The sequence below is a fragment of the Chroicocephalus ridibundus genome, chromosome 3 (assembly GCF_963924245.1).
Source record: "Chroicocephalus ridibundus chromosome 3, bChrRid1.1, whole genome shotgun sequence".
Lineage (NCBI taxonomy): Eukaryota > Metazoa > Chordata > Aves > Charadriiformes > Laridae > Chroicocephalus > Chroicocephalus ridibundus.
The window spans coordinates 49156194-49183598 of NC_086286.1; the positions used below are offsets into that span (position 1 = coordinate 49156194).

General features: G+C 43.6%; 1 protein-coding gene across 1 annotated transcript in view; it reads right to left on the reverse strand.

Moving 5' to 3' along the window:
- PGBD5 (piggyBac transposable element derived 5) overlaps positions 1-27405 on the reverse strand; it is a 75676-nt gene that overhangs the window by 24119 nt on the left and 24152 nt on the right. Inside the window, exons 2-3 of the mRNA XM_063329062.1 lie at positions 19931-20358; positions 10390-10524 (exon numbers count right to left, since the gene is read on the reverse strand). Of these exons, the coding sequence (XP_063185132.1) occupies positions 10390-10524; positions 19931-20358 (563 nt within the window). The remainder of the gene's footprint in view (positions 1-10389; positions 10525-19930; positions 20359-27405) is intronic.

The window sequence follows — 27405 nt, forward strand, 5'->3', positions numbered from 1 at the left end:
ATTTTAGATGGTGTATCTCCCAGCACTGGTCTTCTAGACATATTAATGTAATATTCCCCAGCAACTCATGCATCATGGAACAGACCCCAGAGGAGTGTGTTATTTATGAAATCTCCAAGAAATGAGACATAATTTGTATATTGAAGTAATTGATGTGGTAAAGAACAAAGTTGGTGCAAGGATGAATACATGCTAATTCTGAAAAAGAATTATATTGCTTAATAATCCATACTAAAAGGAAGTCTTAAATATACATTATTTATCTTTTTAAAAAAAAAGAAATCCCTTCTTTGATAGAAACATTTTCCAGACAAGGACAAAAGCGGGAATGTTTGCAGACTCCCTGACCATGCTCCACTCACTTTTGAAAGCTGTCAAATTTGTGCTTTCCCCAACACTAAGGCTGAGGACTAGCTGATTACTGTAAGTCATTTAGGTTATTAATCAGGGCTCAAGAGAGAAGCTTAACAGTGGAATGCATACAAAAGGCAGATTGTTCCCAATTTACAGCAAAGGTATTTCATGATTATTGGCATCGAAATTAAGATTAGGTTACTAGTATGTCAGCACAGAGACCACACATCAAGCCCTTATAATCTACAGGCAAGGCAGGGGAAGTAAAAGATGCAGACAGATTAGTTTTGACCTTGGATTAGCAGTTGATCTGAAAACAAAGCAGGAATCTCTAAGTCTAGGAAAGTGTCCTACGCCTCCCCTCCCCTACTGCAGTAAGTCTTAGCCAACTGCTAAGTTGGCTGAGTCTCTCCTGCTCCATGTGTTCCCCACAGACTAACCCTCAAGGGATGAGACAGTCTGCTGGTGAGCCAATTGCTTCCTCACCGTAAGCTGGTTTGGGTCTGCAAGCAGCTACTTTAAAGTGCATGCCCACCATGGAACTGTCTACTGAGATACCGTTATCTTCCTATTAGGATGCTACATACTCCATAGGTTTTGTCAGCAGAGTTCCCTCTGCACCTGGCACCCTCCTTCTGCACTCCGCTCTATCTCGAGGGTCCGTGCAATGGCCACCTTGTGATTCTCATCCCCCCTACTCTGCTTACCTCCCCAGTGCCCTTTACAAATACGTCCACACCCACTACTGGGCCTTCCGTCCTCCAATGTTAAATTTATCCCCCTTTTTTCTCCTCGGGCATTTTCCCGCCCATCCAAGCACAGCCTTTGTTCTTGGCACAATTTTATTTGTTTTGGAGAAGCATTATTCAAAGCTTTATCATGCTAAGCTCTATTGGGAAGGTGGGTGACAGCAGCACAACACTGGAAGGCATTAAGGCTGCTGTGAAACAGCAGCTGGGTGCAGACAACTGGCAAAGGCATAGCTTCAAATATCCTTGCAAATGCCTAGGATCCCATATGGCCTTTATTTTCCCTCTCCCTATCCTCTCATCAAGCTTATTTCATTCTATTTCAAATGATTAAGATCCTGCCCACTGAAGGCCACAGCATTCCTCCCTGTTCTGTAATAGATTAGAAGTGGTATTTAACAGTTAGCAGTCTGCAGAAAAAGCAGAGTTGCCAGAAATTGGCTGCAAGACCTTCACAGGCACAGTCAGAAGCTGCTCCCCAAAAACATTCATTCACCAGAGCTTCTGGTTTGCCCTGTGACAGCATTAGAACTTTGTGCCCTTTCCATGTGCTCCAAGCAGCAAAACGTCGTGAGAAGTACAAGCTCGACAACTGCTGCTGGACAACAGATGGAGATGTTGGCAGCAATATCCTCTGCTTCGGCGGGTGACAGTCAAAGCAGTGCTTCTCAGATATCTGCAGAGATTGCTTTTACTGTGTATCTTTTTCTAGTGGCTACTGATCCGTTTGATCTACAGCACCAAATGGCATAACTTCTATAGATGTAACATCATTTGTTTTAGGAGCCAACTGCAGGCTGAAGGTCTTCATTCTGTAACGCTGAGAGAGAGAAGGAGCTTTCTCTAGCCATCCCTCAATTCTTCTTTTCTTATCAGAATAGCTACACGTTCAGCTCTTTCTATCCAGTGCAGCCCTACTGCGCCGGATACTTCTAATCCAACATGTTTTAATCCCCTGCACACAATATCAGCATTCTCTGCTCACACTGTTTAACTCATCCCTCAAACTCTCCTCTCTTCTGCCTTTGGTCTCCATGTAGCACCCTAATGGTGTCTTTCCCTTAAAAGCCTGACAGTAAGAAAAGACCTTCACAGTCTCTGGCTCATCTTCCCTTCCACCTACAACTGCTTCTGCCTCCTCCCATCACAAATGCAAAACTAGATGATATCAACCAATATATACCCGAATGCCAGAGCAACAGGGTATGGGTGAAGACTGTGCTGAGCTCTTCCAAATCAAGAAAAACAGCACAAACTGTTCTGGAGAGACCATTTGCCTACACAGAGGCAATCTGAAATGACATCACATTTCTGAGCAGGAGATTGCACATGTTGACAGATGAGAGACAAGCCAATCACCTGTCATTCAGAAACTTAAACCAAGTATGTTAGGTTACAGAAGCAGACTGCTAGAGAGCGCGCTACCAGAGGAAGGAAGATCTCAGAGTAGACATCCGTGCCACAAGCCAACAGGACTTTACTTGCTTTGTGCTTGCAATTTACTTCATGGAAAATTCATGTGGAAGGTTCATAAGGTCTTGCTAGAAATAGGGTCAAAAAATGAGCACTTCAGAACAAAAGTTGCATCTTGACTGCACATTTAAGAGTGCCCGAGAAACTAAAATATTGGCGATTCTGCTCATATTCAAAGCTCAGATGGCAAATTGAAAGCACTTGCGAATAGCTCATCCCAAATACTCCACATTCATACATAATTGAAACACCCTAGGGTACAATTCTCAAATGAAATAGATGACATTTGGAAGAAAAAAAAAAAGGGCTGGGGTAGTAATAAACAGGAGGAAGATTTTGAAGGCTACATTGTGCAAAATACATCACAAAAGGGCAGACCCTAAACAACCACAAAACAGAAGCCAAGTTTTTAGATGACATTGTTATAAAGGCAAGAGAACAAAGAACCATACTGTCATACTTTTTGTATCCTGAATAGCTATTGAAAAAATAACTTCATTTTTCTATAGACTTCACAGCCAAATACTCAGCTACTCATTCCTAGCATCATTCTCTAGATCCTGCCTTACTCTGTCTTCCCCTCTCATCCTAAACCCCATCTCTAACCATTGCTGTTACCATTGCTGTTGGGAAACTCTCCCCTCCAGTCCCACCCCAAACCTTCTGCAGCCCATGTTACCCCCTTTCTTTAATGGCCTCTTCTCAGCCAGCTCCTAGATCTAGCCAGGTCTGAGGTCTAGCTCCTCCTCAGAAGCTGCTGGCACCACTGATGGTGCTCTTACCAAGACAGGATCTTTTCATTGGTTTGAGTCTCTCTGCATTCTCTTCTGACTCCTCTAAAGGCTACTTGGAAAATAGCATGCAAGGGACACGCAGCTTTCCCAATCTGTTCCCAACTACCTCTTGGGGTTACTTACAAAGCTCTTTCCTTGGTCCTCGTCTCTTCTCCCTCTGCCTCCTATCTTGAATGCTTTCAATCTGCACTAACACACAGATCCAACTAACATCTTTGTGTTGAGGACTGGCACATCCCTGCTTTGTCTGCACGTGTTCTTCAAAGTTTCTAACAAGATCTTCGTGAGACTGGCAAAAAGATGCTGGTAGTTTTGACAATTCAAGCCCAATGTGGCTTAAAAGAAAGCTCTTTGTTTTCCTTCCTGTGATATCCCCTCTTCTATGTGATTTCTTTATCACTGAGGACACTACAACATCTTACATATACCTCTTCCTATACCTTTTCAGTATACTGATTCCTGCCTGTATTTGCCCTGTGAAGCCAGACATCCAACCACAAGGCCACATTTTGTCTTCCATGCTGCCCTTCTCCTGCCTGGTTGGAAATCACTCCCAGCCTCTGCAAAGCTCTTTCTTTTTGCTCTTCAATACCTGTCTTAGAAAAGATGCAACGCCCAAAATACAATTGCTAATCTGTACGTTGCCGCTCCTACTTTCTTAGTGCTGCTTTATTGGGCTCCCTGTGTGTACCTGGCAGCCCAGCTAAGGTGCATGACCGAGGCCTCATTCTGGTGCCATACAATTGCACAGCCTTGGCTCTAGTTTTTCTAAGATTACTGTTGAGCCGTGAAAACGTGTCTAAGTGAGAACAAATGTGAGAAAGTATATACGTAATGCAAGATAAGAAAAGTAAAAACTATCAAAAGTGCTGTAACACGTAGTAGCTCAAGGGGGAAAATACTTAAAAGCTTACATGAAAAGCTATAAAATCTTAAGGATAAACCAGAAGATGACAATTCAGTAACATGCAAAGGCCCAGCTCGTTTCCGAGGAGCAACAAGGCTGATGACTGCCTGGCCTGTGGAGGCTCATCGGGAGCAGGGAGCATACTGGTGCCTAACAGTGTGTTGGTCCCAGCTCTCTGCATTAGCCAGTAAACGCTGCTGTACGCGTCCTGCTTGCAGAGTCTCTAGGCAGCCGAAAGGTGCCCCAACTAAAGCGGCTCACTGGGGGAGGCTTATGTTATACCTCCATCTTGCATTGAGATGCTAAACTTGGTAGGGCAGGGATTGTCTTTTTGTCCTGCCCACAGCACCCAGCATGGAGGCATGGGATCCGCAAGGGGCGTTCCTATGGCAAAACTGATAAGTGAGGAAGAGAGGAGGTTCTGGTGCTTTTATCCTCCCTCCCCAGGCAGAGCTGCATGCAGCGAGAACAGCTGCAGAAAGAAGACAACCACACAGGTAGTTTTATTATCGGAAACTCCAAGCAATACAGATGGGAACTAAAAAAAACCAACTTTAATTCCCACCTGCAAATAGACACTAGGACTGTGTGTCAACTCTGTGAGACATCTTTGCATTAGGTCTCATTTAGATGTTTGGTTTTCCCATTCATCTAGAAACACAGTGAGATTGTAAACTCCACAGAAATGAATGAGGCTGGCCCACCACACATCTGCAAAACTACCTTGCCACTTAATGCCGGTGAGCAAGAGGATAACTGACTTTTAATTGAGATTCTCAGATGCTGACAGCACAGAACCACATGCATTAAAGAGCCGGGTGGGAGCCAGAGGAAGTAAGCAGATAGGATTTTCCATCAGCCAGTGACTAACAAATGAAAGCGATCAAATTTCCTGGGATCCCCTCCCAGCCAAAGCCTGACCTTGAGAACCTCCTCAAAGCAGCCGCTACATCTGTGCGTTCCAGATGCAACTGTTCCAGCAACAGAGAAATTATCAGGGCAGTGTTTAAAGAAACCCAAGGGCTCAGACTAATCTCTAAACAGAACTTGAGCAGACTGAAACACCAACATTTCTGAGCGGCTTTATTAAACAAATGCACAGATGGCTAACTCCCCTGCAACCCTGACCTTGAAAACAAAACTCACTCCAGGCTTATTTACGCCTCCCTTTCCCAGTGACTGAATGCACTTATGTGGTGCGATGTGACATTAGAAATTCTTTGGGGCACCATCTCAGTTTCCTTAAATTCTGCAAGTAAGTCCTTACTCTGTAAAATCAGCAGGGTTATGAAGTATTTGAGCTGACTGGACTTACCCTGTTTGAAATCAAGAACGAACTACATTTACTATAAAAGCATGTTGTTCACATTGTTTTCTTTTTTTGCTGCAACTGAGAGATACTGTAAGAAAAGAAGACATGATACAGCAGGAAAAGCAAGAGAAAGCAGGAGATGAGGCGCTGCCGTTCAAGTCGGGCGAGCTGAGGTTATTCCCAGCTCTGCCACTAATCTGTGAAGCTGTCTCAGACATCTCACTTCACTGAGACAGCTGCTCTTCAGGGAGACAGCAATTTCTTCCCCTCTCGTGGTGGGGCCACCCCGATCCAGGTTGCACTCCTTGACTACCCACTATAGTGCAAGCCGCTGATCATTCAGTAACGTGGGAAGACTCAAGCTGCAGAGACACAGTCCTTTTCCTTAATCTCTTCTTCTTCAGGGTAAGCAGTGGAAGGTGGAAACTCAAATTCAGTCCCAGTACAAGGATCTAAAGGACTTCATAAATCTTAGCGACACATTTCACAGGGATATTAATGAAAATGAAATGCACTGTTGCAAGAACTTTCTGCCAGTGAATAAAAGCAAGTGCAGAGCCCATATAGTTGGGGGTGGGGAGGGGGTTTAGGATGGGAAGCGTGTCCAGAATAGCCTCAGAGAACACATTTCATACAAAGGAATAGGAAAGGATACACACATCCATGAAGTCATCTCTTCTCCACCATGATATCACATTTTTTTAAAGTGAATAATTAGGTTGATGAGCTAATTCCATTACCACCTATCATAGTGATTAATATTGCCTGATCGTCCCTTCGCAGTGCTCTCCACCATTGACACCCTGCTTTCATTTTGTTGATTAATGGCTCTTTGGGTCAGAGACTGTCTTTAGGGTTATGTTTGTGCCATGGGCCTATGGTCCAGGATGAGGCACTACGGGAATACCTCGTCCTGCCTGACTCCCTAAGGGGTTCAGTGCATGGCACCAGCTTCCTTTGCTTCCTTCTCCTTCTGCAAAATGACCAGAAAACCTTCTTGTGCAGGAGGAGCTATGCAAGGACTAAGCACCACTTGGTAGCAGTTACTCATGACCATGCTTATTCTTTATGAGCCATACAAGAAAAGGAAAGAGAGAGCATGATGTGCCCTACCAGGACAAAATAACTAGCCCTGATCAAGTATTTGGGAACTCTCAGTAGTTTTTGATGAGCTCTGTTGCTATATCTAAAATGAAAGAGAGTCCTACTAATCATATTTATGCACATCTTTTACAAGCAAGCGTTCCAGACTTTTTGAGAGAAAAAGAGAGAAATAAAAACTGACACAACTAGAGTTTTGATTTAAATAGGATGACTTAACTCAACAAATACTCCAAGAAAGAAAGAAATACTTCTAAGCTCCTGTGGTCACTTAAACTGCAATCAAGATATTAAAATATTGGTTTGAAAAGTATCTTAGTGGTAACACGTATGTAGGGAAATATATTGGAGGGAAATAAGGAAAGCAGGGAGAAGATGAAGCAGCGCACACCTGAGGTCCTGCAAGCTGAGTTTGCTGTTCTCATTGAATTAGAAAGAAAGAAACGAGAAGGCCCCAAGCCCTCTGCTGCAGCAGCAGCTGCTGCCACCTTGATGTCCAGCATCAAGGATGGGTGAAAAAAGCAACAGTATCAGGGCAGTTTTGCTGCCTACTTCAGCGAAGTCAGCCCTCCTGGAGCCCTCCTAGCCCTCTGAAAGGTTTTGTTCATGTTCCCAGCTGCTGTAGATGTATATTTACTTTATTTGAATGATCTGTCCTTCCTGCGTTCCCACTTGGCCAGCTGACCATGAAAAGATACTCAATAAAGCAGCTGCAACAAGATGCTTTCTTTGAGAAATTATGAAGCAGAGATATGATCTGAAATTGTGCATCCATCTTAAAACAGCGACTTAACTGTCAGGGTGGAGTCAGGTTATCTGTACTACAGAAGACAGAAAAGTAGTCTAATATATATATACATTACTTATATTATGCATATAATGCCTATGCACCTTATATTCACAAACAGTATCTAGTTTTTATGTCACTTCTGTTTCATGAGTGGCTTACTGGGCTGGATTTTTAAACAAACACCATTTGCTTAAAAAAAGCAAACAATGAGCCATCAAAGAGAAGCATTTACTCATACCCAAAAAACTGATTCAGTTCCTTTCATGAGAATAAGCAGACAGAGCTAAACCCCCTAACATTAATAACTGCCCTGTGAGCTGCCACCCAGGAGCTGTTCACGGAGTAGCTCAGCACGTGGCTTCAAAACACTGAAACCAGTTTTATGTTACGAAAACAAACCAACCAACTCTTTTCATTGTAGAAAAAGCAGATCACTGGGAAAACCGAGATGACCTCAAATGGAGATTTTTTTAACATCAGGCTCATCATTCAAGTTTAGAGAACCTTGCTTTCAGCCCGGAGCATCACAGATCTCTTGAGGTTCCTTCCATTCCTGAGAGCCACCCATATGTATCTCAATTCCCTCTTCTGCCTAGGCTGCCTCACCTTTTTATAGCTGTGCAGGAGGGTAGGTTTAGATTAGACATTAGGATGAAGTTCTTTACAATGAGGGTGGTGAAACACTGGAACAGGTTGCCCAGAGATGTGGTAGATGCTTCATTGCTGGAGACATTCAAGGTCAGGTTAGATGGGGCTCTGAACAACCTGATCTAGTTGAAGACGTCCCTGCTTACTGCACAGGGGTTGGACTAGATGACCTTTAAAGGTCCCTTCCAACCCAACGCATTCTATGATTTTCTATATATTATTCAGACTTTTGAAACTGAATTAGCCTGATTTATGAAGTGTATAGAGACATATTTTATCCTGAATAAAATGACCTCGATGTAATCACGTGGAAACAATGAGAGAGGGAATTCATCCAGACAGATGTTACAGAATATCTATGTATTTCTAAGTGGGTACTGTTAGGTTTTTCTGACAGCAGACAGGTGATAGACCAGTCAGTCTTTAACTATCAGGCAACAAGTCCTTCCTTCATGATGGCAGTTTCACAAGAGATGGAGGTGAAGGTGTGCACGTGAACGGGGAAAACATTGGATTTTCTTTTTCTTTAGATCAATTCTCTCCCTACGTTAAACACAGAAAAAAAACCCCCTCTGCTTTAATACAGTAAATAAACAAAACCACCAAATAAGTGCTTTAGATTCTGCAAGATCTGTTTTAAGTGTGACAGATAGCTGAACGTAGCATTTTAAACGTACCACAGCTGAAGATCCCCATCCGCCCCAGACTAGGTTTTTCCATTGTAGCATGAATGGTCACATTCACGTATATTCTTTTTCACCCTTCCCTAAGGTCCCTCTCACCCAATCATTTTAGCATGATGATAATTACAGCCAAGTCGTGGAATGAAAATAAAAGGCGGCTGGTAAGATGATCCTTGACGTCATCCGGATGCACGTCAAGCATGAGTATCTAATTCATAGGGGAGCAGGAGCATTAGGGTGGTGCTGAGCATCTATTCTGTTTCATTTGACATTCCATTAATTTACTTTCTCAATGGACAGGACGGGAGGTGCAACATAATTACAGCTCAGAATCTGAAACCTCTGGCATGTCTGAAGACTTATTAGTTTGGTGGCAGTTGGCTGGGGGGAGCATGGCAAGAGAGATCAGCAAACTTTGTGCTCAGCGTACCCGTTACGCTTCAGTAATAAGCTGCGTGTGGAACTGGTGGAGTTCACCCTGCAGATTAAGGACACTGCCTCTCTGTAGCAAATGACTTTCCAAAAGCCTTGAGAGCGGAAACTTCCAAGGATGCTTCACAAGGTGAATCTATTTTGTATCAGACAAAACAACTGCTTTAAAGCCTGCGTGGAAGATGTATTATCCCAATTTTCTTCTCCAAGTGAATACTGTTGCTGAAAAAGCAAACCCCTGTTCCCAGCAAGTCTCTTTCCTTGCATAGCTACTCAAATAGTCATAGTGATTACTGTGAACAAATGTTAAACTGCAGCAAATCCACAGGCCCTGCAGTTTTGACATGCATTTGGCTCAAGCTGGCAGTGTACACGTCCTACCTGCACCTCTGAACTGTGGCTCTGGAACATGCAGGACACCACATTTTCACAATAGCCCTTGGGAAAAAGAAATATCGGAAAATATCTGCCCTCTCACCTCTAAGTATCAAAATAAATGGCCAGATTTTTCAAGAGCTCTCAAAATACATCAGCAATTGGGGAATCTGAGAACTTGAAAACTTGTCCCCAGGGCTTTACAACACTAAAAACAAACCCTTTAACACATCTCCCACTCAGGCTTATATCTCACCTTGAAGTCACATCAGATTTTATTTCTTTGGTAGAGAAGTAGAGGTGTGAAGAGAGATGTAATAGGAAACCCCGCTAATATGTTTCTCACAGAAAAATAGACATCTTGATATCATATTGATTTAATCTATTGTTCACCACTGGCTATCACAGATGCAGGGTTATACTTAGAGAAAGAGGCTGACTCATTAAAAATGACAGACGTCACAGTACCTAGACATTTAGATAAACTTAGGATGTACAAACAGACAGACCTTTTAACTCCATTTCAATTTAATTAGCCTAGGGCTGGCAGCCAGATGGACAGTATCGGAGACAGGCACCCTCAGTGAAATCATACAGCAAACAGAGCATCAGGAACTTGTCATCACCGTCCTTTGGGTCCAGTATCTGTGGGAGTCAGAGGCCCACTGCATTCAGATTGTATGAAGAGAAGTGACTGTTACCTTTGGTCCTGCAATACATTTAAGGGCCTGCTGGAACTGAATCAAGACATCTGAAGAGAAAAAAACCCACCTGGCAGATGAAACCAGTGGATGAGCACTGACGAACCCAGAGACTGAATTTCCTCTTTTTCCTCTTGCGCAGCTCCCTCTCCGTGCACGTGGCAATGAAAACGGGATCCTCGTCAATCAGGGGCTCATGTAGTACCTGCAATTGGCAAGAAAAGAGAGGTGGGGGGAAGAAGCAGATGAGTACATGATTACTGAAAAAAATGGTGCTTTAAATTCTTCCAAGGAGATACAATTCTTGCATTGTACTTGTGCACATCACCTCACACAATGGAGCAAACCCACTTTTGTTCAATGCCACCATCCAATAAAAACCAAAGCCTGGACAGGCACACTCCATTGCAGATGGTTGCTTTACACGTGGCTTGCAAACATTGCAAGGCACAGCTCTCACTTCTCACTATCTGCTACAGTTTAACATCCATCCAAAATGTAGCCTCTGCCTCTCGCTATCAGCTATTGTTCAACATTCCTCCAAAATGAGGTGCGGGGTAGGGGTTGTTAGCAGCATCCTTCTCCAAGCTTCATCATGAGCTTCATTTTGTTTGGCAGAATGTCTTCCACCCAAATATCCCCTACAATATGTTGTAAAGTACGCTCCTCGGTTACAGCAAAGGAAAACACACAGCAAAGAGGGAGAGAAGTTAAGGGAGAAAAAGATATTTTCTGCTGCCACTTAAGGAGGTGGTGAAGAGACAGAAAACATTTTTCCTGGTGGCAGCAGCTTCAGGGAAGCCTCTCTTGCCTCAGGAGCTGAAAAATTTGACAAAAGGAGACAGAAAGATAAAGGACCAGAGGCAGGAATAGAAAAAGACGGGGCAGACTGGAGTAGGTAATGAAAATCTGTGAAAGTGAAGAAATTTCTGCATTCTGCATCCAGATGATGTAAGTGGTTCCCTGTTCCTTATAGCTGTTTTGCTACACCTCTCTCCATTAGTTCTGTAGCCAAGTCGTTAGGTTTTACACTACAGAACCCACCTATAGAAAAGCACAGGTAGCTGTGTATGACATACACATCCTTGGCCGCATGGTGTGTGAATTGTGTAGCAAGTCACTTGTGAGAGTACAAATGCTTGGAAACTGTTGAAAAGTCTCAGCTGATGAATGCTGACCAAATTCAGGCATCTACATCTAAATCAGAACAAGTCATTGCAGCTCCCCTCCTAGTACATGAGGGGAAAGCAGTCCCCGGCAGGCCAAAATTCATGTCTTTTCAAAGACGTGTAAAATAAACCAGATGGGGTATGATCTAAAGGAACCCATTATTTCCCAGTGACCATCACCCCAGGAGACAGGTTCAGAGGTGCTCACCCTCAGACCAACCCTTTCCACGTCCACACGTGTGCTACTTTTGTGCACACCTGCAGGCAGCCAGTGGCGGAAATGAGAACAAAGCTGCATTAAACCTGGGAACGATGCTCGTAGGAGAGATGTGGTGGGTAAGCAGTTAAGCACCAGCGATGAGCAGCTGCTGGCCTCCTCAATACAAGACGTTTGTTGAACATCACTCTGTCAGCCCAAAATAGGCACCCCGTGCCCTCCCCACACAGTGGTGGCTGCAGACTTTCATTTATACACACTCCACATCTTAACGGCTCATAAAACATTCAGAGGACCATCTGAAAGCACTCTTGTGAAATGTTCAAATTATACACCAAAATGCAGATGCGAGCAAGGAGAGCTGCATACAAAGCTATTTGTTCTTAAAGCTGCAGCTGCCCCGTTTCCCCACTGGAGCCAAATCCTCTTCCTCTCTCAAGGCCCACACAAAACACCGCTCTCCCTTTCCAAAGGCCACCTGGGGCATTTCACACTTTCACCTCAGGGAATTCTGACAGTCTTTTGCAAATACTAAATGTGCCCTCATTTGCTTTTGCCTTTCTGCCTCTTCTGTGCAGAAGGGAGGACCACATCACTTGGGATGGGGTTGGATACACTGTGAAGAATTCCTCAGCTTCTGGAAAGGCCCTCTTACCTGCCAGATCCCAGAGTGGTGTGATTCAACTGTTATCATCTCCCCTGCTGTAGGTTGGAGAGCAGCAGAAAGAAAAGGCTGTATAAGCATCACTTAAGGACCTTTTTTACCCTCTAGCATTAGCTCAGCTCCCTCCTCTGCACTACAGCATCAGCTCTTGTCACAGCAGCTCTACTGCATCCTGCTTACCCTTCGCACTCACTCTTTCTGCCTTCTAAGACACAGTAAGGCCTGTCAGTCTTATATTCAGAAAGCAAATCTGCATTTTGAAAACCTTTCCCCATCTTCCTCTTCTCCCTGCCCACGCTCAGCCTTGCCTTCCCCTAGGACCCAGAGCTTCCCCTCCTTTCCCCTACCCCAAAATGTTTAAGTCATTCCCATTTCTCCATAAGAAGACTAATGCTCCACCAAAGTCCCTACTGAACTGCTGGGAAAAGGGAACGAAAATGGAAACAGAGTAGGGCAAGATTTGCTGTTGCTGCAAAGAGGGAATGTGGACAGGCAGGGAAACTGAAATGAAAACCCCAGAGCTTGCTCTTCTTGCTTCCTCCAGAGGGGAGACAAGTGTTGTTACCCCTCCATATGGAACCACTGCTTCAACAGCTGTAAAGGACTTTGCAAGCAAGTCACTGTATGGGCTGTGCCTGCTGCTGGAAGAGCTGATCCCCATCTCATTTTCAAAAGGGGCCATTTGTTGTTTCTGGCATTGACATGGTTTTCTTATGATGAAAGTTACCCCTGTTGCTACTGGCCAGTCCTATTAGTTTGTTCACTGTCCCCCATGCTCAGTCTCCTTACTCCTCCTGTAATCTCAAATCCATCTCTTTGCCAAATCCCCATGCAAAGTGGTGGTATTTGCTCCTTCCCTATTCCTGCTGTCGCTGCAATACTCGCTTTTCCAGGAGTGAGCTTACTGCCCCTGTGGCATATTCTTTCCTGCTTCTCATCTTCCTAGATAAAAATCTACTTTCAGCCATAATTGACTCCTACATGTATTCCTGGGAGCCTCTTCACCATCTTTGACTCACTCCTCAAGCCCTCCCATCTTCCTTTTCTGACTTCCTTTGATGCAAGATATCCTGTGGATTTTTTAATAGATATCGTCCACATTTTCTTTTCTCAAATCCCCGGTTTTGTTCAGGTCTAAGAAGCTCCTCATCTAGTTGCTTCACTCCCCGATGGCTATCCCATTGTGGGGTTTTTTTTCCCTCTTCTTTATAGCCATCCTCATCCCTGCTGATCTTCTTGCCAAGTTTTCACTCTCAGTTTTCCCCTCAATATGTACATGCACTCCAAGTGTTGGAGTCCCATCCTGGAGTCTTGTCTCTCTAGCAATTACTCCATGTCACAACATCTTTAATTCACTGAACAAAACAGCTAGCCACTGTCAGGAGTGCCTTCCTTTCTTCTCCATCTTAGATCGTCTCCAAAGCTCCACAGTTTCACCCATGCTGCTCTCACCACAGCTCAAACAGGCTTGTAGTCAAAGCCCCAGGGCCACTAATTCTTTTGCACTTGGACTTCCTGCCTTAGATAATCAACCAACATGTCCTCGAGACAGCTCATCTTCCTTTAGCTCTGTGACCATCCCCAACACAGGCTGTCTCTTCAGGCTGTCTCCTGGAGAAACTGCCTCAGCTTGACTTGACTTTTGGTGGGCACAACCCAATTGCAAACAGAGTCCCCTGGGTAACCGCACCTGTATGTGCGGATTCAGCCATTGCTTCTGCAATAGTAGCTTGTGCTTCTGCTTCTTTGCTCCAAAGCTCCTCCCGTCTAAAGTCTTTGCTAGTATCTGACATCCCTGCTTGCATATCTGTCAGTTCTGATTTTATTACGCTGCATTTGAGAGCATCTCCCTCCCCTTTAGCTAACCCCTTACTATTTCCTTTTTTGGTTATTGCAGACATCCCTCTCCTCCTGCTGCAGATCTTACTGGCCAGTGAATCTGAACATTAGCCTTTACCTCCAACTCCTTGCAAGGTCTCCTGAGCCAGGCAGTGCCTGCATTTTCCATGCTTTATGAGTAACAGCTCTAAAATGTTACTCATTTTAGAGTAACAATACACCCACCTAGTCAAGTTTTCATCCAAGCCTGCAGTCATCCTTCAACAGTTTTCCTTTTAGCCTCAACATAAGGCAATCCTGCCCTACAGATTGCTGCTGGAAAGCCATTTTCCTAGCCCATCACACTGGTCACATCACTTTTCTTTATTTCTCTCTGATAGCTCTTCTTCTGGAATATATCAGAGAGATTCTTTCTCTTCATTTTGAAAGTCTATTTGCCCTATCCACATTTTACTGTGGATCATTCAAAGGCTTGGCATCATTCAAAGGTTAACTCCCACCTCAGATGGAGCCATGATTTCATGCCCATCTGCCCATTTGTTCAGCCTTCAGTTGACTCTCTTTAAAGGAAATATAATCAGTTCTTACACCACTCCATTACCATTAGGTAATTTAAAAATAGTCATAAAAACTCATAATTTTCTGCTGTCAAACTCTCCCTAAAATCTGTCTTCACCAGAGGATCAACTGGATAAGAGCTACAGGATATCAGAAATTTACCTTGCTATTCAATATTCTTATTGCTCCTCTGTCTTTCTCTTGCTCCATGTCTTATACTTGGCCAACAATCTCTGAATATTTATGTCTTTGCGTTACGCTCACAGAAGCCCTAAGATAGAACAGTCCTGGTTTGGGATCAGCACCCTTACAAATAATCATTTTGAAAACAGGAAAACTGAGATAGAGGTGCTACTTGAGCAAGATCTTATAATTTGGAAGTGCCCAATATCGAAGCAACATTTAATCATAAGGATGAAAAAGAGCTACAAGTTGATCAGCCTGGTTTTGCCCCTGTTTTCAGAGCAGCTGTTGTCTAATGCTGTGAGCTGGTTTGGAAGAACTATATTGAAACTGCTTAGCTGTTCCCTATGATACCACCAAAAGCAAAACACAAACAAGCCCCCTAGTAACTGGCCAAATTTTAGCACCATGTCTTTGGAGCTAGAGGTTGGAGTTATGTCTCTCTTTTTGCCAGAGAGTTCACTCCTGCCTGAGGTAAGGACTTCAACCAACTGTTCCCAGCTGACATTTCACTGGGCAGATGCAGAACTGTTTGGTTCCAAGATGCCAAAGAGAAGGTACTCTGGAGGGAGAGGGAAGAGGAGAGTGCTTGGAGTTGTGCTCCTGACCTCTCCTGCACCAGCCAGGGGCAGCCAGGGACAGCAATCCTGTCTAGTCGCATCCTGCTGACAAGCGTATAAATACTCAGCAGGCACAGAAGGATATTTGAGCAGTGATGTTATTTTTCTGAGCTCCTCTGGTTTCTGGAATTCAGTGTATATCCTCAGCAGGTGAGTACCCTTGAATTTGTTGCAGTATACCTCCTGAGCTCAGGCAGGGCACCCTCCCTGTCTTCAGGCTTCCACAGTAGCACTGTACTGTAGACAGTAGCACAGGTACAAAGCTAAACAGCAAAGAGACAACACTGATTCCAGGAACAGACCCAAAACTCCACCTCTTGTTGCTCAGGTAGAACCAGCAATTATTTATACAGAAGATGTTGGGGAGGGATAGGATGCAGAGAATATTCCTGATATTCCTACCCAATCCAGGTCAGAACACCATTTTTTTTTTTTTTACTTCAGAAATGGAAGCTAGTGCTGCCAATACACAATTATAATGTTCCGGGCTTTCAATACCTTCATAAGTTGGAGGGTAATTATTTCCTTTTGTTTGCTCAGTATATTTAGCAAAATAACTATAATTCACTAGATTGTTTTCTTTGTTTTGGTATATTGGCATAGTTCTCTCTCTCTCTCTCTCTGTTTCCTTTCATAGAAACTGGTGTCATTTTTGCATGCACGTTTTTGGGCAGGGGGTTACATATGAGAAAAAAAAGGCTAATGTTTTCTGACAGAAATTCCACTTGAAGAATCACAGAAAGATAGGGGTTGGAAGGGACCTTCAGAGATCATCTGGCCCAACCCCCCTCCAAAGCAGGTTCACCTACAGCAGGTTGCACAGGAACGCATCCAGGTGGGTTTGGAATATCTCCAGAGAAGGAGACTCCACACCCTCTCTGGGCAGCCTGTTCCGGCGCTCTGCCACCCTCAAAGTAAAGGAGTTTTTCCTCATGTCTGAGACAGAATTTCCTGTGTTCCAGTTTGTACCCATTGCCCCTTGTCCTGTTGCTGGGCACCACTGAAAACAGTCTGGCCCCATCCTCTTGACACCCACCCTTTAGATATTTATAAGCATTCATGAGACCCCCTGTCAGTCTTCTCTTCTCCAGGCTAAACAGTCCTAGGTCTCTCAGCCTTTCCTCGTAAGGGAGGTACTCCAGTGCCTTGATCATCTTTGCATCTGTCCGCTGGACTCTCTCCAGTAGCTCCCTGTCTTGAACTGGGGAGCCCAGACCTGGACACAGTACTCCAGATGAGGCCCCACTGAGGCAGAGTAGAGAAGGAGGATGACCTCCCTCAACCTGCTGGCCACGCTCTTTTTAATGCACACCAGGAGACCACTGGCCTTCTTGGCCACAAGGGCACATTGCTGGCTCACGGTCAACTTGCCGTCCACTGGGACTCCCAGGTCCCTCTCTGCAGAGCTGCTCTCCAGCAGATCAACCCCTAACCTGTACCAGTGCATGGGGTTATTCCTCCCCAGGTGCAGCACCCTACACTTGCCCTTGTTGAATTTCATAAGGTTTCTCTCCGCCCAAGTCTCCAGCCTGTCCAGGTCTCTCTGTATGGTGGCACAGCCTTCTGGTGTGTCAGCCACACCCCCCAGTTTTGTACCATCAGCAAACTTGCTGAGGGTGCACTCTGTCCCCTCATCCAGGTCGCCGATGAATATGTTGAACAAGACTGGACCCAGTACTGACCCCTAGGGAGCACTGCTAGTGACAGGCCTCCAACTGGACTCTGTGCCACTGATCACAACCCTCTGAGCTCTGCCGTTCAGCCAGTTCTCAATCCACCTTACCGTCCACTCATCTAACCCACACTTCCTAAGCTTCCCTATGAGGATGCTGTGGGAGACCGTGTCGAATGCCTTGCTGAAGTCAAAGTAGACAATGTCCACTGCTCTCCCCTCATCCACCCAGCCAGTCATGCCATCATAGAAGGCTATCAGATCCCATGCCACCCAGATCCCACAAGCCTCATGTTTAAGATACAGGTGTACCTTAAGCAACAAAACCATTTTGAACTTGGGATTCCAGGTATCACTGATTACAGAAAACTAGGACCCTCTTCCCAAAACGCCTTCAGAGGCAGCACATCCAAAAGCCCATCTGAATGGGTCTTTCCCCTTGCCTTTTCCCTTTGTTTCTGTGCAACCGGATTATTATTTTTAACTATTTCTATTATTTCTCACTGGTCCTGACATTCTGGGTTTGATGTTTACTGCAGTCTGCTAATCTGCTCTCAAGACTCAAGACTCTATCCTGCTATTTTGAGCAGATGGGGTCCACATCTCTTGAGACAGGTAGCGTGCAGCCCTGCCTGATGGCACCCATGAGGACGTTAGGCACAAGGCTCCTTTCAGGAGGAGGCCTGGAACATCCCTCAGTAGGCTACCAGCACTACACTAGAGTATTTTTAACAACAGATTCAAAAACAATTCTTTCTCACACAGTTATTTTTGAAGCTCTATTTTCATGCTTTTGTTCTGCTCAATACCACTGAAACACGCTGTACAGAAATCACTGACGTAAACATTGACGAAGGAGCAGAGAAGTGGAGGGGGAAGGAAGAGAACTGGGCTGTCATTACTTCTTCCTCCCCCCTATTTTTTTTTAAAAGTAGCATCTCCTTACCAAGCTCAGCACAAGCATACATTTTGCTTGTAGAGATTTAGATGTTTTATCACTGCAAACAGGATGCTATGATTTTGTCAACTCAGTTCTCAAACCTTGCTCGAGAGGGGGGAAGGGAGAAGGGATATACATGCAAATCAAATTTTATCCTTTAATGGATTTGCACTCACAGCATGTCCCACAGCACACCATTATAAGCATTTACATTAGACACAGTGATCACATTTCTGAAGCCTTTATCTTCCGCCCATTGAAGTCAGTGGCCATAAGGATTAGATTTCGTATCTTAATGAGAGCTCGGTCCCAACAATACCGTGTCTCTCACTGCCTGTTTTGTCTTGATGAAAATGCATCTTGCTGGCATGGCTTAGTGAGAACACTCCTCCCTTCTCCCTTTCTACCATAACAGCTTTTTAGACAGCTGCGTTGTCCTGTATTATACAGGTATGACTTATTGTCTGTAAAATGGAAAAAACCTGTAATCACTCCAAATTTATTTTAGGCACACTTCAATGGATGTGATGCATTTATGTCTTCATTAATTTTGTGCAGTGGGCAAAAACGTGATGCTTCAAAGGGAAAACAGGAAGAAAAAGAGGACGATGGACACAACACCTTTTCCAAATGTCTAGGTCGAATCTTTATATTCCGAAAACAGTGTTGATTGAAAAGTTATTTCAAGCAGTAACATATTTCATGCTTACTCCTTTGTCTTTCCAGTCTTCTGAACGTGACCAGTAGCAACAGCTCCAAAAGGAGATCAGTTATACTGGAACAAAGTTTAAATAGTGTGTGACGAATATTAAGAAAATATTTCTTTGCACTTTAAAAATAAATAAGTAAAAAAAAAATTAAAAATTGTTCAACTGTAGTCAGACAACCATCAGCTACATAAGTTTCTATATTTAGTTCCTTATATTATCTGCCCAGTCTATGGAACAGTCTTCCTGCAGAATGCTGTACCCCTAATTGTATCTGCAAGTGAAAATTTACTGGAGTCCTGCTTACTTTTATTCCTGGTAGTCTAGAAATATTTCCAGTTCACTGGTACTTTGGTTACAAATCCACACATCAATAAGTTTTTCCATAGGAGTATCACATACCGTTAAAACCCAGGACTGGCACAAGGCACAGGCAGTGCTGCAGAGAGCAACTGACAACCCCAGTGAGCAAAGGCACCTGCCCCCCTGCTTATTTTCCCTTTGCCCAGTCGTGAGGAGGTAGTTGTGCTGCTGGACCATATACAGCAAGCACCTAGTGACTGCTAGGACAGTCACTCCTAGCAAGCTTAACTCCCGCATCCAACCCTCAGCCTGTAGCAGAAGCAGGTACAGGTTCTCCCTCCAGCCCAGCTGCACCAGCTCGGCCCTTTCCACTCATCCTCATGGGAGCAGCCTGCAACCTCCCATCCTCCGGATAGCAAAACCTGGTGGTGCCGCCAACCTCACTGAGAAGTCTCCAGGCTTGTTTACACCACTAAAACAAACACCCCCAGCTCGGAAAGCATCATTCCTACTGAAAGATGCCAGATACCTGCACTGCAGAGCTCTAAGTCAGACATTGCTGAGCACTGGGATAGAACAGTGCTGCCTTCTCTCACGCTTCACGGAGGCACTGCAGCATGGCTTCACACTGTGAAGACCCAGCTTTTTCTTCAGGCAGCTGTGCTCTGCGCTTTCAGTCAGAGCAAGACAACCTAGACCGTGTAGGTGCGACGCTCCCTGCCAACAGCTTAGCTCTTACCTGGGCTTGTGAAGGTCTAAAAGCAGAGTCAAAGCCATTCTGCAGAGAGTCCAGAAAAGGCTGGATTTTGTAGAGGCCATGTGTTGTCTGGCTCGAGCGGAAGGCCACAACATGGAAGTACTTCAGGATCTTCTCAAACCGTGATTGCGTCATGATAAGTGCAATGCTTTTGTTGCTGTAGAAGCCACTGCTCCAGATGCTGAGAACAGACTCACAGTGGTGGATGCTGGTTGATATCACGTAGCCTAAGAAGGCCTTCATTTCCGTCAAGGTGACGTCAATCCAGGCATCGTCACTACCAAATCTCTCCTGATACTTCTTGGCATACATGTTGGTTTGGACCACCATATTCTTTAGTACATTGTCAGGGACAAAGAGCTGAAAAAAGTCCATGGCACTGGCAGTCAGGGGCATTTTTCGTGTTGGACCTAGGACAAAAGCAAGAAGGGAAGATAAGCTCACTCTGGATCATCACAAGGCATGTACGGCACAGCAATTTAAAGCAGGATTAACTTTCCTAAAGCAGGAAAATAAGGCCAAAGTGATGGCATGTCAGCTAATTCCTTTGAAAGTGTACTCACAGTCTGACAGATCTCATCAGGAAACTTCTCCCCTATATTCTCTGTCTTCCTCTTATATATAACGAATGTAACACACACTGAATAGTTTATTCCTCTGCTCTGCACACTTGTTAGTTTGTAACATGAAGGTCTGTGAGGCAGCATGTGTTTAATTTTTCCACTTATACACTATCTGTACCTTTTAGCCTCAGCAGCTGTTTTGGCCTTTTTTCTGGATAGTCTTTTATTTGTCCATGTGCACATCAAAGCAGTGCCCTCCTCAAAACAGCCCAGAAGGAAGGTGTCTGAACCCTCCAGAGAGAGAGTGCATTGACCCCATCCCATCTGACATGATTCCTGGGCACTAGAACCTGATCCCACCTTTCTTTTGCACCTCCAATTCCTGCCCTGTGTTCGTTGTTATTAGCCCTGTGGCTTTCAAATCTGCTTCTGCTCTGCACACAGAGCCATGCAGATCATGTCTACGTGCTTTTGAGTTCTGTGTCTCCGCCACCACATTTGAGCCTTATCCTGCACTCTCACATTAATGTAATAAGCCTTGCAGTCCCATGCTGTCATTGCTCTAGCTTCTCACTGATCTTGCACCTTCTCTTCCAGTTTCAACTATTCCATAAGAAAAGAGCGGGGTGGGGGAGGGAAAGGAGGCTGTAGGGGTTGGCAGCACTATATCAGTGTAACAAGGTTATCCCGTCAGGCACCAGATTACATTAAACCGAATTAGGAACATTTGAGCCTGCAATACCAGGGACTCAGACACCAGCCTTTACAGCCGCCTCCCCTCTAATCCCTTCCATAAACTAATTAAGCTCCATTTTCAAGGTAGTGTTTTTCATGCTCCCACTCCGTGGTAGTGCTTTAGTCACCAGGTAAGGGCTATGGAGACAGGGACATTCTCCGCTCTGCTATGGAAGCAGTGTGAATGAATACACCTGAGAGGGGGGACAGCATGGACAAACCCAATGGACAGGGCAGTGCTTAAGAGCAGTTCTACATCCCTGTGCAAAAGACACTGTCATGATTGTAACCCTAAACTAGGAGTTGGATCCAATAAATACTGTGCCTTAGTTTAACAGCCTTGTGACTGTCTGAAAAACACTCCTCCTGATCAAAAGCAGGAGACATGCAGCTTCTCATTCGCAGTTCTGCCTAACAAGAGCAAGTCTTCTTTGCACTACATGGCTGCGTGGATCTCAGCATCAGCTCTCTCAGCTGAATCAGAGCACAAGATTTGCCATTCTGTGATCTGGCTCTGCAAAGACCCCCTAATATATTGGTCAGGTCGTATTGTCCATTAGCCCCGTTTCTCACCTAACATCCTAAATTACGGCAACAAACATAGTTTGCAGAAATTTTGCATGAAACATTACTACAAGGAACTACACCAATACTGTGGTTGGACTTGCTCTTAAGTCTTAATGCTTGTGTACATTCTGGTGAAGGTATTAGAAGGACAGCAAAAACAGCACCAAGGCATTGAAACAGTGAACCTTCAGATTGAAAAAAACGCCAAAAATGCAAACAAAAGTGGATTTTTTTCCAAGTGCAGTGGGGAAAGAAACTTATATTTAAAGATTACGTTCCAATTTTAATTTGTGAGATTGAGAAACTAGAAGCGAAACAGTTCAGTTGAAAGCACATCCCTCTATATAGCAAGACCAGAGTGAAGAGCCCCACACAAACCATATTCTGGTAAGGACAGAGCAGAAAAATTCAGCTTAAATGATAAAAGGTTTTCATTATCAAGTGAAAACTATGGGGCTAAAATAGATACACTTACTTAACCTTAACTGCTATTGCAATAATAAAGTCTCTTAACAAAGAGTTCTTTTCTTCTGATCCGGAGATTTATATTCTGCTAGCACCTCGTAGACTGTTATAGCTGACATAAAATGCTCTACAACTGATTCTGTATGAATGACTTACAGCACATCACTTCCTCCTTCTACACAACTTGATTAAGTTTTGACATTCTACAGTAGATATGGCTTTCTGATAATGACACACTGCACAGAGTGTATTCCTAGTTGTATAGGAAGTCTTGAGTAGCTATTGAATATAGCTCCAGTGCCCAGGAAACCTTCCAGGAAGAGCACAGAGGTAGTTTTTAAAGTCTTGCCTTTAGAAGCAGAAGTTGGGTGTGGGGTAACATTTTAAATCTTGCCTACAGCAACCAAAATGCATCCATAAAGTATTAAGTCTTATAAAGTGGAAATATGTCAGTCTTGAGACAGGTAGATATGGACAATAGGCTTGGACTCCATCTTTAGGAAGTCAAGAGCAGGCAGAAGCACAAAAAGGTAGTCTTGTATGTAATTAAGTTTTCAGTAGCTGCACAAGTTTACCTTGAAAAGCGATTATGGAAAACTGTCAGGTACCCTGGATAGGACAGACGTTTCTTATCCAGCAGTCCTGCTCCAGCCGCACAGAATCCCCTATCTGCTCTCCTTCTTGAAATAAATACGCAAGATTTGTATCCTATTCACTATGCAGAACCCACACAGCTCTAAAAAAGTGAGCTGAATCACTTTCTGACTCAAACATCAACATAATTGTTGACTAAATATAATTCTGAAAGCCCCTGTATAATCTTATTGTCTTAAAAAACAGCCTTTATTGTCAAAGCGAGTACAATTGATTCATAATTTACTGATATGCAATAAAACAAGAGTGATATTGAATTTCTGTAGGAAGAGAACCGAATTTTTAACTTGAATTGGGTTTTGCATTGTTAACGACTAGTCTAAAATGATTTAAATATGACTTTCTATCTAAGTACATAAATACATCCCATATATAAGCATATCTATTCCCATATATAAGCATACATATACACAACCTAAATAGTGAATTCACACTTTTTAAGGATTTTTACATTGACTTAAATGGCATTTACCCAGAAAATACTGATATGAAAAGAGTTCAGTGTTCCATACATGCACCATTTACCTTTCAAAGCTTTACTCAGTCAAATAAAATAGCAGCTTTGCCTAGTCTTCCATTCTCAGAATGAATATACAATCATGACTGTAAAATTCAGATTTCTCTCTCTCCTCTGCCCTAAATTGTGCGCATGGAGAATATGCTTTGAGCAGCCTGGTCTAGTGGGAGGTGTCCCTGCCCATGGCAGGGGGGTTGGAACTAGGTGATCTTTAAGGTCCCTTCCAACCCAAACCATTCTATGATTCTACATTTATTTATGTATGGGGTTTTTTTTGCTTTAAAAAACAGTCAGGCTGTCCAATGTAAGTTATAGAGTCAAAGCACAAAAGCACTCTTGGAGTTTCCAAACATGCGGCTAGACCCAGTGGTGGGGACAGAGCTCTACTGGGTAACCTCTGGCCGTGCAGCACACACATGCCAGCACTAGCACTTGGGGTTTGCTTAAGTGACTTTGCGGAATGTGTAAAATAACATAAACTTCCTCTGTTATGATACAATGTGCGCATACAAACTCTCCTTCCTTCTCACCCTGTCCACCAGCAAAAACTCGCATGTGCCATCAGCAGCAATTACCCTGCAAGTCATTACTGCTACTAGAGCATATTTTGACCAGGTTCGTTCCATTTCCTGCTTTGCACTCAGCAGGAGTATCTCCCCCAGAACCATAGCTATTTAAATTGTAAGAATAGACTCAAAATAAATGAAGAAGCTAAGCAGGGAAAGCTGATTGTGTTTCGTACTGGAGATACGATGTGGAGCTGAGGCTGGCACCTCACCCTCAGACTGCACACTCTGCAGAGCCCATTTTGGCTCAACTCAGCTCAGGGCAAACTGCAGCGGCCTTGCTGGGTCCGATGCCTAACGAGAGAGCAGGCTGCATGCTCAACATCTCAGCAAACGTACACATTGCAGAAAAAAATTTAAGATTTAAGAAAAAGTTCACGGGAAATTTCTGTGTGACCATCCTTCAGGCAGTCCCTGCGTGTTCTCCTACAGTCTCTGGTCTTCTCTCTTGGATGGGGCCCCCACTAGTCACATTCTTCCCCCTGCTCCAATGTCACCAGTGTTTCTAGCCTTCCTTACTGAGCAGCACATTAGGAAAAAAATAAGAACTGCAAGTGAATTAATTGCTTTTTTCTTACTTAACTGGTTTGCAGGACTAAGTAATTTGAGCACTTTAATAGGTTAATTTATCCTTTTCCATTTTTCCTGTTCTGATTACTAACCTGTTATTTAGTAGCTCAGAGTTCACAGACTCAGACCAAAAGACAGAAAGTTTCAAAACCTACTGTAATCTATTGGTGCTTACAACAAAATATACAAATCTTAAGGAGGTCAAAAGCATTGTCATTTTGGACAGGATAAATCAGATGTGTAAGAAGAAAATGCAGTGGAAGAAAATTCTCCTTTTCTTCTGCCAGGCAAAAGACTTAATGCTCTCATTCAAAGCGTAACGGAGGTTCATGATAAAATATCCCATAATCTTGAAAGGCCCAGGTATTACCATATGTACGCCAATCCCAATGGCATGGTTTGGAAACAAACCTTGTACAGAGCTAATCCAGTGTTGACTTTGAAATTTAACTACACTAGCAACTGGGCAGAACCCAATATCAGGCACAGGTGTGGTAGAAGCATCAGTTTAACAATTTAGAAGTCATTTTATTTTCCTCTTTGTGCAAAAATCTACCTATTTGTAGTCACGCATGAGGATAGCTCATTTAGTGTATTATACACAGATACACACCTAAGAAAAATCTATCCAGAACCTGTTATTTTTTTGGCAATATAAAGTATTTTCTCCTCTGACATATGGCACAGCTTTCAAAGACCAGGGTTTGAAAAGCCAATTAATTCCCTCTTCCTAAGTCCAAGCAATTAGAGACTGATTTATATTCCTGAGAAGTCACTTTTCCAAAAGTACACAACATGATTTTTGTGTCTTATTTAGAGAACATTAAAAATTGCCGATGGAAGAGTTCTGTCAGAAAATACACATTCATCAAAAAAATCATGATGTTTTCATAGACAGTGTCAATTGATGAAATATGACAGACAGTTTAAACAATTTTTCATCTTTCTTAATGAGTAGAGACCAATACAAAGAGCTGAAAAAACAGAAACAAAATGAAAAACAATGTTTTAATATTTCCTGAGTGAGATTTTTCAGAATTTTGGTTTCACACTAAGTTCCCTCACGTAAGCTTTGGAAGCACTGGAGCTTATCTGGCTTGCCAGAAAATCAGTTTTCGTATCAGCTCTATTCCTAATGGCCTGGAAGAAATGTACATCAGACCATTCTCAAACCACAGCCACTCCGACGGCCTTATGACAAGCCTGTCAAGACAGCTTGAAGTAAGTACATGTGACAGTTCTCTTCTGCTTTTTATTCCAGTTTATTTCAGATAGTGCTCTCCTGTAGGAACTGGGCAGCAAGCATCCGGGTCTTTAACGTAGAACATTTTGCTGCATGTATTTCATTCATCTTCATTAAAAAAAACAACAAAAGCTTCAGTGACAAGTCTACTTTGTCAAGCCAAAGGAATCATTCTAATTTATGCTAGCTGTGGTTCTGACCAATCACAGAATGGGTTGGAAGGGACCTCTGGAGATCATCTAGTCCAACCCCCTGAAACGCCACCAATGTTTCAGGGCAAGTAGATGTTTGCATTTGCTGTTTTGTTTGGTGAATCTCATTTGCCTTTAGGACTGCCTAGCCTAGCACAAGAATTCTATATAAGTGATCAAAACGTGATCCATACTGTGGAGTCGCTTGGAGCTCAGAGCAAACCTACGTAGATGCAATAAAAAAAACCCCAAACAACACACAATTCCCAGACACTATATTGGTTTTCTTACATGAGAAACAAGAAACTGGACGTAGTCTTTCTAAAGATGTTTCTTTTAGACCATAAGGGCTCTCTCAGCAGCCCATGCTTCTGGGTAAGTTTTTATTAGGTCACCTTCCCCCAGAAATTTACCTTGCACCCTTGCCTGGGCGCTTAGCAGCACACACTTTTGCTCTATGTTTGGTTTCAGTTAAGTTTATTCCAAGCTATTTAGCAAAGTGTGATTTGGCTGCACTTTTCCAGCCCCTATACAAGGCTTCCACATCTGCACGTAATAACCATAGTCGCAAAAATTGTTCCAAACAGCTTCCGTGAAAGGGCACTTTCTCTTCTCTCCCCAGCATTAAAAAGAATTGTTTTCCTCACAGCATCAGCAATAGTGATCCACACATTGCACTCTTATCTATACGGAGAATTAGAAGCCGGGTCAAAAAGTGTTCCAAGGACAAATAAAAAAGGACTGAAAACCAGCACACAGCTGCTTCGTGCTGACTTTGGTCAAGAGTCCCTGGCCTCCACACCAGACAGCACAAGTTAAATAAAGAACTTATTTAGTAAACCAAACAGTAAAATTTAAACTAAATGGTAAAATTTAGCAAAGTATTTAGTAAACTAAGGAACTCCCTGCAATTTATCTTGCTTCCCTGCTAGGTACTGGATGCAGATTCTCATCTCGCTTTGTTCAGCATTATAGGAAAGCCTTGAGAGTCAAGTCTAGCATGCCAACCTGGCACAGGCCAGGGACAAGTAATGTACCTGTTCCTACCCAATATAAGACAGCCTTCCCACTCGATGTGACAGTGTCCTCCCATGGCCTGGGGTGATAACCGAGGCACCCTGCCCATTCCTCCTGCCCCATGCTGCTCTGCACGAGCTGGCAGTTCAGTCTGGACAAGGTGAAGAACTTCAGTGGGACACCAAGATGATGACTGGGATGCCAAGGGTAAAGAATTTTGGCTGTCACTCAGCAGGCTACCATGTGTGATAAGACACTGAATGAAAATACTTAAATTTCTAGGCATTTTCAGGGGACCAAGGAGGCAGGTCTTAAACCTTTCCCATTGACCAACAGCACTGGTCTGAGAATGAGAACATTTGAGAGATG